The 10,789-nt window shown below is 35.6% G+C and overlaps 1 protein-coding gene and 1 non-coding gene across 2 annotated transcripts; one reads left to right on the top strand and one right to left on the bottom strand.

The window, feature by feature from the left end:
* Positions 1-2,755, bottom strand: LOC112520265 (protein CLMP1-like). Its single transcript, XM_025128564.1, has 2 exons — positions 2,607-2,755; positions 1-2,493 (listed from the first exon to the last, which is right to left on the bottom strand). Exon 2 carries the CDS (start codon positions 2,486-2,488, stop codon positions 152-154), a length of 2,337 nt encoding a protein of 778 aa, XP_024984332.1. The 5' UTR covers positions 2,489-2,493; positions 2,607-2,755; the 3' UTR covers positions 1-151.
* A 1,733-nt stretch (positions 2,756-4,488) lies between these two features.
* On the top strand, positions 4,489-4,618 carry LOC112520586. The gene has a single exon (XR_003070055.1). It is a non-coding gene; the product is annotated as a small nucleolar RNA snoR111 (small nucleolar RNA).
* Positions 4,619-10,789: the final 6,171 nt, after the last annotated feature.

Below are 10,789 nucleotides of genomic sequence, written 5' to 3'. Positions count from 1 at the left end.
TTTTAGGTGAAAAAAATTAGCCTCAACTAAAAACATATGATCCAGAGAATCAAACAGTTTGCAACCAAATACTTCTCTCACAAATCTTTTCCAAAATCTAACATCATAAACACACAAAAAATGTTGCATTAGCGAAAAAAGTGTACCTTTTTCAAGATTGATCACCATTTTCTTTGTTCATCACATCCGGGATTGAATCTTTTGTAATTTTCTCCTCCCCTTCCACAGCCTCGGCATTAGAACAATGGTTCTTGAGAACCGTTGATATATCAGCCTCCGATGCACCAGCAAGCTTAAACCGTTCAACGGCTGTATCCAAGTTTTTCTCCCAACCGGTCAAACCTAACTTTGACTCAACTTGAGATCTTTCAAAGAGCATATTACCCCAAAAAAGATGAATCTGAGATCTCATAACAGCTGCTTGTTCTGCAGCTTCATCACCTGAAACATCATTACTAATCTTTGACTTTTTCTTCAATAGTTCTTCTTTTTTGCTGATAGGATCTTTGGCTTCTTTAGCTTCTTTAGCTCTTTGTTCTTCTAGTTTTTCCCACATTTCGGTTGCGGATTTCATTTTCTCTTCAGCACTGTCGAAAAGCTTAATCGTTTCTGATGGGTCCCACTTTGACAAATCGTCTTTCTTGGCAACAACAAACGACCAATAAAGTTTCGCCATTTCAAACTGTTGTTGGCCTAATGCTAATAATCCTTCATAAAAGTCTGGTTTTATCGTCAATGCTTCTTCGTATTTTTCTCTTGCTAGCGTGTATTTCTCTCTCACCCAATCATATGCCGCTTGAAGCCGTGTCGCCACCACTTCTTGATCTCCAGAATCATCTATTGGGATCCGTTTCCGTGCTGCACACATATGAACGTTTCCCCAATTAAAGAAAGCCAAAGCCGCCACTTCTTGGAACTTTGAAGCAGCTTTGTCGAATAGAATTTGAGCTTCTTCACTAGTGACGGTTTCTTCAAGTGCTTCAGAGCAGATTTCCATTCCGAGCTCGTGTAGGTCGATATGGGCGTCTGGATCAATCCCGACATGGGTACGGAATAATTGAGCGAATTCAAACAGCCAATCGTCCATCTCCACTTCTTTCAATTCAGGATCGTCAGATGATGCTGGTTTTTCTATCGTATCGGCTTCTTTTTCAGTCTTTTGATCACTCCCAGAAATAGAATGGGACCCACTACTGTCTCCTTCGATATCCAAAGGCTTCTCTTCCTCTACTTCCGCTACCTCCTCTACTTCCTCTAACAATGGGGGCTCCTGTTCTGGACTAACCTCAACAATATGCAATTTCAAAATCCCAAATGATTCAAATTTCTCTACATCGGGTTCTTTATCTGGAAGAAAAAGGCCGTCTGCAATGGATTCAGCCAGTCTGAGCTCACGGCTAGACGTTATAGTCACCAAATCCCCATCATCATCTTTGTATTTTATCAGGACAGATTTAGAAGATGGAAACCTTTTGCTCACAATCTCTCTCAACACTTTACAGTTGCAGTTCACTGGCATTTGGGCAAGCCGTATATCGTGGCCATACACAAGTTTCAACGGTCGCCATTGAATTGGAACCTCTGAAGTGTGAATTTTCAAAGATATTGGCTTTTCCTTCTGGTTAACCTTATCAACATTACTAGCATTAGATTTATTAGAACCACCAACTGACGGCTTCAAAACAAGCTTTGGCATTTGGGTGGTTTTCACTTCTTGATCATTGTCAATAGGTGAGACTGGATAAGTCTTATCTAGCTTATTGTTAGGAACCCCGACTGACCCAGAAAGTCCGGTCTTCTTTGGAACGGGTCGGGTAGGCAAACAAGGTCCAAGCCCAGCAATGGGGGCTCCACGGATTGCAGAAGCCCCTAGAGCCGCAGGTGAAGGGCGGCTCCGGAGGTCCTGTTGGGCCTCCTGGCGAGCGCCAGTGGTAGGTGCTCGCATTCTTCGGGCAATCTCCAAAGCATCCTGATGATTCGGTTCAGCACTTAAGAGTGTTTGCACATCCAACATAGCCATTTCAAACTTTCCTACAGCCTCAAAAGCCCTTGCCCTACGAAGCAAGGCTCGAACATACAGTGGCTGAACCTGAAGTGCCATAGAGCACTCGGATATCACCAATTTGTAATCTATGGGTTTCATTTGCATCAAACAAGCTGCTCTATTGCTATGGTACACGGCTCGGTCTGGGTGGGTCTTAGGAGTGAGTTTAAGGGCATTCTCATACTGTTCAAGTGCACCCACAAAGTCCCTAGCTTGAAACCGCCTGTTCCCTTCTACTTTAAGCTCATGAGCTCTCTTCAAGAAAATGGTTGAATCCATATCAATACCACCACCATTAGGCATCATTGACGAGGGTCTGGTGCTAACTGCCGACACATGATTCTCTGTTGGACTAGGGTTTTGATTTTGATTTTGGTTTTGGTTTTGGTTAACACCACCACCACCACCACCTCCCTTCTTCTTCCTACCTCCAGATTTCCCCATGTTTTCTAACTAACAGAAACCGTTAATCTAATTCGAACAGAAACTACAAAGTATCTAATTTGCAGAATGCTCGACGACAAACTAATTCGTGAAATTGAGAAATTAGGGATAAAGTTACCTGGCTTTCGATCAATTGCACTCCTTTTAGAGGTGATTGAAGCATATGAGATCGTTTTGCAGGAAATTGAATTTCTCCGAACAAGATGGAACAAAAAGACTGGATTTGGAGGGAGAGCGATTGGGGGGGTTTAGGGAAGTTTTTTTCTGGTTGGGTGTGAAACCCTAGATAGCAATAGCAGCTGATGAGCTTAAATATCGAGGAGGATGAGGGGCTACTTGTTCAAATTACAACTTATTTTCCTTCATTTTCTTTAAATAATTTATTATTTTCATGAGAAACAAATTAAAATAAATGTATTTTCTTCTCGTTTTTATTAAAAAATTTGGGTGTTAAAAAAAACTGATCAACTCAGTTAATCCAATTCGAAAAAGCATATGCAACTTAATACATAGTTGATATAAAATTAGATCAAACCGCATATTTTGTGTTGGAATTGGGTCAGGGTAATTTGAACCTAACTCAACCGATGCCTTTGTATACTATTAAGGGTGAGCAGCGGAACCGGGTACCTACTTGTGAAACCGGAACAGTCTTGAAACTACCGGTTCCGGAACCAATATGAATGGTTCCGGTTCCAAAAATATGGAACCGATTGAGAACAGTTCCGGTTCTCAATTTTTTGGAACTGTTACCCGCCGGGTATCCGGAACTGGCGGGTACCCTGAACCGAAACCGGCGGGTATCCGGTATTTTTCAATTAAAAAAATAATTAATTTTTTAATACTAAATTAAGTTAGGTCAAGAACTTAGAACTCTACATTCAAAATTTGAGATAAAATGATCCGTATTTTTTCAAATTGTGTGTTTAATTGGATTCGTAGTATGTAATCGTTAAACTTTGAACCTTTACAATTATAGTATGTAATCATTAAATTTTCAACATTTACTATTAGTCTATTATGATTTGTAATCGTTAAACAATATTTGTAACCATTATTCCGTATAATTTGTATTCTTTTTTATTTATTAATGTTTTGACAATATTTTATTTTTTTTATTTCTAAATAACAAAATATTAATATTTTAGGAAGCGGGTTCCGGTTCCAAAAATTCAAGAACCGCTCTAACCGGTTTCGGTTCCAATATCTCAAGAACCGCCGGTTCCAGTTTCGGTCAAATAGGACGGGTACCCGCCTATGCTCACCCCTATATGCTATTGATTTAATACCACTGTTAACTCCTTGTTTATTATATGTACATTAGACCAACTTGTAATTAATTTCTATCAAATTTATATTACAATTTCAACTGGTAACTTTAATTTCTTATTTGCATGAACTTTTAACTTTTTTTTTGTATGTTCTTATTCAGTGATTGTTTGTTTATCTCTTAATAGTTTCATTAAGAGTCAATATTTGAATCGCAAAATGCATCTTGTTTGGCAAAAAAAAGTTTGTCTCTTAATAATTATAAAACTCTCTGAATGATTATTTTTATCTTGGACGCCCCTAAACCATTAAGTGCCTTGATTTCATTTTGAATAATTATCAAACAATCATATTTTATTTTACATTATATCACAAAAATCTGTTAATCATTTTATATTAAATCATTCGGTAATTATTTCATTTTACACTCTGCTGATTATTTTATACATTTTCTAGAGAGGGAAAAAACAAACAAACCGAAGATTAGTATCAAGGGGCAAGAAGGTAAATGTACATGAAGGGGAGCATCTAGGGTTTTTGATCAGGTCTCTCTATTTAAGTAAGAAGCAGTCCCCTGTTCTTCATTACATTCAATTTCCCCCTTCTTCTTCTTCCCATCGCGTACTGGATTTCATTGTCCAAATCGGATTACTGCATTTTTGAGGTTTGAATCCAATTACTTCAATCTGGTTTTAATCCTTTTGATTTCTATCAGATTTTGTATTCCTTTGTTGATAATTTTGAGAGACATGGACGATTTGTCTTGTCATTTTCACAACACAAGGATAAAGTAAAGATGGCGAGATATCGTTTCAGTCGTCATTTTTTCCGATTGACGATTTGATTGTTGCTCGTCCACATTCTGTAATATCTGCAAAATACCTGTGTTTTTTTTGTTAATTTTCAGTTTATAATTTTTGGTGGTGAATGTAGATCTTCAAGAATAAACTAATGTTTTGCTGTTGTGTTCTTCATCTTCAGTTTCTGAATCTGGATTCCTTTTATGACTTGTACTGGTTGATTTACGGTTCAGTTGCTTGATTGATTTCGTTTTGGTTTTTAATATTTGAGTTTTTGTGATTTTTCGGTTTTTTAATTTTGGCGTTGAAGGTAGATCTTCAAGTGTAAGCTAATATGCTACTGTTGTGATCATCATTATCATCGGTTTTGCCTGATTTCTTTTTTAATGATTCGTAATCTTCTTTTACTCGTCAATTTAGGTTTCAGTTTCTTGATTTGTTTTATTTTGTTGGTTCTTATTTCTGTCATTCTGTGTGTTGAAAAAGTAAAAGGGGAAAAGGCTATATATATATACAAGATACTAAACAACCTAACTATTTAGAACTAACAAATAGAAAATAATAACTAATTCTAAGTTTCTAACACCCCCTTTCAAGCTGGTGGTTGACTAACTAATCCCAGCTTGCAAATAACATCAGAATGTTTTAGGCCCATGCAACGATTTAGTAAACACATCTGCAAGTTGCGACTTTGTTGGCATAAATTCCATAGCAATGACTCATGTTTCTTCTGAGTTAGAAAAATTCCTTGATCACTTTACCAGAATTCTAATCCCAAAAAGTAATTAAGAAGACCCAGGTCTTTGATTTGAAAAGTTTTATGCAAAAACTTCAACTCTTCTATTTCAAAAGTACAATCACTAGTCACAATGACATCATCAACATATACAACCATAATGGTGAACCACTCTTTTGACTTTTTGAGAAACAAAGAGTAATCATTATGAGAATGATGAAATCCTCTTGCTTTTAATGCTGACGAGAAGCCTACTTCAAACCATAATAAACTATATCTTGATTATATGATTGGATGACTTGGTGACTGGGATGCCGTTTGGATAGTTATATCAGAAGAATGGGTCGAATCAAATGTTTTGGGTTTAACATGATCAGAAGAAACAGGATTAAAGATTTGAATAGGAAATGACTATTTGGTAAAGGAATAGGTTTGGTAAACGAAAATTCAGTTTCACAAAATTCAACATTTCGTGAATATGAGATTTTCTTGGTTTCAAGATGCATAACTTTGTATGCTTTCATATCAAAAGGATATCCTAAAAAATGTGTGGATCAGCTCGGATTGCAATTTATGTCTGTCTACATGATTTGTGGAAACGAAACACAAACATCCAAAAGGTCGTAAATGATCATATTGTGGCTTGGTTTTGAATAAAAGTTCAAAACAGTAAGATGATTTAACACTTTTGAAGGCATGCAGTCAAAATACTATCCCCCAAAAATTTAAAGGTAATGCAAATTGGATCATCAAGGCTCTGGTTGTTTCAAGAAGATGTTTGTGTTTTCTTTCAACTCTTCCATTTTGCTGAGGTGTATATGGGCAAGCTAATTGATGAATGATACCTTTGGAAGAGAAGAAATTTTTTCCTTCAATGCTATTGCCCAATTCTTTGGCATTATCAGTCTGAATCACTTTAACTGTTTTATGAAACTGAGTTCGTACAAACTGAACGAATGACTTTATGATATGAAAGACGACACTTTTGTGTTTTCAACAAATGGATCCAAGTTGACCTACTGTAATCATCAACCATATTTGTGTCCATCATATGTAGGAGTATAAAATGGACCCCAAACATCAACATGAAGCAAATCAAATATAGAATCATAATTGGATTGACTAATGGGAAAAGGTAACTTGTGTTGTCTAGCTTTGTGACATACAACATATGAATGAAACAAATCTTTATTACAAGTATTTGGAGCAAGATTTATTTGTTTTAGCTTGTACAAAGGAAGATGACCAAAACGTAAATGCCACAAGGAAACTATCTTATTACATTTATCTAGCATAATAGTACTAGATGCAGAAAAGCTATCGGAATCACAAATCTTGACTTGATTGGAGTTTAACAAGTAGAGATTTCCAACCCTTTTACCAAGTACCAAGGGCTTCTTGGTGAGAGGGTCCTGCATATAAAAATGTGTATCAGAAAAATAAACAAAAGATTTATATGTAGAACACAACTTGGGTACATCCCGCCTTGGGAGTACGTTTGCAAGAATGAAACTCAAAGGAATTGACGACCCAGCAGATAAAGTACATTACATAGCATTACATAGTCAGAGAGAAGATTATAATGAAATGAAGGAACATATAGCACATTACTCAGAGTTAACGAATTGGATAGAGTAATGTTTCCAATTGACTCAACAAACAACGTATTACCATTATGTAAAGAAATTTTGTGAGATTTAGGAAGTTTTGTGAGAGTGGAGAACAAATACTTATGACTGGACATATGATCAGACGCACCAGAATCAATAATCCAAAAACTAGAAATAGGAGTAGTCAAAATTTTACCTACACATGCAGCAAAACCACTTCCTTCTCTTTATAACATAATCGGATGAACTGCTCGAGGATTTCTGTCCAGAATTTGAGATAGCAGATTCTTTAATTTTGCAATTGTTCATAAAGTTCATGATCTGTTGGTAATCATGATTGGAAATTTCAGCATTTCCTTCAACAACATTAACATAGGAAGAAGGTCTCCTTGGATTATTGAACTTGAAACTTTCTGGAAAACGATCAATCTGTAACATTCTGCCTTAATATGACATTTCTTCTTACATTAATTACAAACAAGGTTTCTTTTCATTTCAGCATTCATGAATACCTTTGCTCCTGCAGAATTATTTTTATTAGCTAGCATTGCCATTCCTTCAGCATTCAACTTCACAAGGGCAGTAACTTCTCTTTGATGTTCTTCTTGAATCAATGTCGCATAAGCATCAACAATATTAGGAGTAGGGTTTTCATGAAGAATATTACCTCTAACTTGCATGTAGCTATCATTTAAACCAAAAAGAAACTGCACTAATTGTTGCCTTTCCATGCGTTTTATCCAAGCTTCTCATGCAGTACAAGTGCAATCAGGTAAATCATCAATTGCTGCAAATTCATTCCAAATTCATTTGAATCTAGAGTAATATGTGGTGATCGAATCAGTTCCTTGAGCTATTTGATTCAATTCTTTCTGTAATTGAAAAAATTCAACCAAATTTGATTGTTCGAACATATGGTGCAACTGTTTCCAAATCGCACTTGCTGTTGTGTAATATATCAGTCCTTCAGAGATTTCTTTAGTCATCGCATTAAGAATCCATGTAATAACAATGGAATTACATCTCTCCCAATCATCATAAGTAGGATCATCTTCTGCAGGTTTCTTTATCCTCCTATTTACAAAACCTAATTTGTTCTTGACAGAAAGTGCCAGAGACATTGCACGCTTCCAAGCTCCAAAACTCTTTCCATCGAAGATCTTCGTGACCAGCATCGTTCTAGGATTATCGCTCTGACTCAGAAACAAAGGATTCGAATAAGCAGAGGCATTCATGTTCTTATTCGTGTTTTCTGTTTGTTTATTAGTCATATTGAGACCGATGAAGAAGAAGGAAGCGAGAACAGATTTGAACAAGAAGAAATTGAAATTGAAGAATGAAAAATGAGAAGATGGTCAGATTGGATTGTGGAGCTCTGATATCATGATAGACGAGAGTAGAGAGTAGAGAGAAATTGAGAGAAAAGAAAGAGTAGAATAATTATGTATATTTCTGTGTGTTGAAAAAGTAAAGGGGAAAAAGGCTATATATACAAGAAGAAACTAAACAACCTAACTATTTAGAACTAACAAACAGAAAATAATAACTAATTCTAACATGGTGCATAACTCTATCATGATCATAAGGCCCAAAAACATGATTTAACAATACATGATTTAACTTGATTCTAGTATACGTGAATGGTGAAATGTTGTTCAGATGATATTTAAGACCAGGTAACATATGTATGTACATGCATATATAAACACGTAACTTTACATATTATGGCAGTCAGCATGATCAACATTATGTTGAAACAAAACAACAGGACAAACACACACAAACATAATACAGTACCAAACAGCTGATTTCAAGTATTGATTGCAGTAGGCTGCTGTTGCTACTGTAATGCTAAAAAATTAGAATGCGATAACTTACTTTCTTATACCTGCTGTTTGCCAAGGCACAAGGGGTATGTATGCTTTGGCACACACACACTATGCACACAACAACAGTGAGACAGGTTCACTTACAGGTACAATATCTCACATCTTTCAATCATTTTGGTTTCACTGATGTACATATTCTCATGGCCTATGGTTTAAGGCAAGGTTGTTTGATCACATCTGATAAAATTTCTTGTTTCACTGATGTACATCTTTCAAGGTTGTTGAAAGCAACATATCAAGAACCAATTTTTGTTGGTAAACATATACATGTTCATTTTGTTTAAATGGGTTTTATTTTCAATTTTTAGCTACTAAATGGGTTTTGTTCAATGTTCAATTTTCAATTTTTAGCTACATTAAGAAATCTAATCCATTTCATACTTTTCCCTAATGTTGATTGTGTATATATAAGTTATCCTTTATGATTCAAATCCTCCTAGTAGGCAAGTAGCTCTCTTATCAATTACTGGTCTGCCTTGCAACAGTAATGATGCCCATCAACTGTCACCTCCTAACAGAAAATGGACATATATGATTATCAATTATAGTAGTCATGTTATAGCTGTTGGTAGTTTCAAGAGAGTATCATAACAGGTTACCTCACAAAAGTTATATAGTTATATATCAAATGATTAAATAGAACTACTACATACACATTATTGATAGAGTTGAGCAATACATTTGAAATTCAGTAATTTGAGTGTATGATGTTCTTCTTATCCCCCATCTTCAACATCTATTCTTTGCCTACTTGTCTTCAATCGATTTAAAACCACATGCTCATCAATAACGAAATAGCATCTACATTTTTCCACAATTTGCTTAATGATGTCTATCTCTGCCTCCTTTAATAACCATCATCACATTTTTTTTTCTATTTTGTTATATTCATTCTTTTCTTTTACCATTTTGAACCTTAGTAGTTATTAGAAAACCTCTTGGGATGACAAAAGCTGAATCAAAATTTTGTAGGAAGCATAGGAAGTACTTTTCTAGTGGAGGTTGACATAGCATTTATGTTAACATATGGAAACATTTCATGTTAAGATATGCTAATGTATGTTAATTCATTTTAACTTATTCTAACTTATGTTAACATTTTCATGCTAACATCTTTCCTACCATTCTCACGAAATTTTTATTTCCTACACGATATATATGCATGCACGCACACACACCATTAAATATCAAATAAAATGCAAGTAATATTATAGTCCATGCCATACGACAGCTTCCAGCAATTAATTTTGCAGGACTTACAGCAAGCTACATGTATTGTACTATGTTTGTGCCAAGGTGTACGAGAGAGAGAGAGAGAGATGTTGATCACCTGAAGCAATCCCTTGAATACCAAAATACCACACTTTGTGGGAGATCTAACAGCACCCAAAAAGAAGAGAAAGGAAATTAAAATATCATCAGTAGAAGTGGTTGCAGAAATCTAAATTGAAATAGAAATCAGTATCGTTTTGAAATAGAGAATTGAGAGGAATAAAAACAGAGATATTTCAATGGTATACATGATTTGTGTTGGAGAAGTATGAATCGATATGAAATCAAACAGAGATGCGAGAGGTACAAAATCAAACCTATATCAATGGTGTACGTGATTTGTGTTGGAGAGTATGAATCGATATGAAATCAAACAGAGAAGCAAGAGGAACAAAACCAAACCTAAATAGGTTGTAGACCTGATTTATGTCTTGGTCAAGAGGAGCATATGAGAACAGGAGTGATAACCACAAATAAAACCTGCATCTCGAGAGTATGAATGCCTGAATCATTGCTTAGGAAAAAAGAATCGTCCGCTTCTTGGGAAAAAGTAATCGTCAAAATTGATGAGGTTGTGATACATCAAAACCACCATGGTTTAGAGTAACGAGGCCTGTCTAGAACTTCATTTAGATGACGGGTTGCGAAAGCGCAAGCATAATTGTCACTGTTGTAGCATGATGGCCGTGATTTTATTATAAGTCACTCATCCAAGATTCTTGAAT

This window comes from Cynara cardunculus (genome assembly GCF_001531365.2).
Source record: "Cynara cardunculus var. scolymus isolate 2C chromosome LG 10, CcrdV1, whole genome shotgun sequence".
Lineage (NCBI taxonomy): Eukaryota > Viridiplantae > Streptophyta > Magnoliopsida > Asterales > Asteraceae > Cynara > Cynara cardunculus.
The sequence above is the reverse complement of the archived record's forward strand: the minus strand, read 5'-3'. Positions and strand labels throughout refer to the sequence as shown.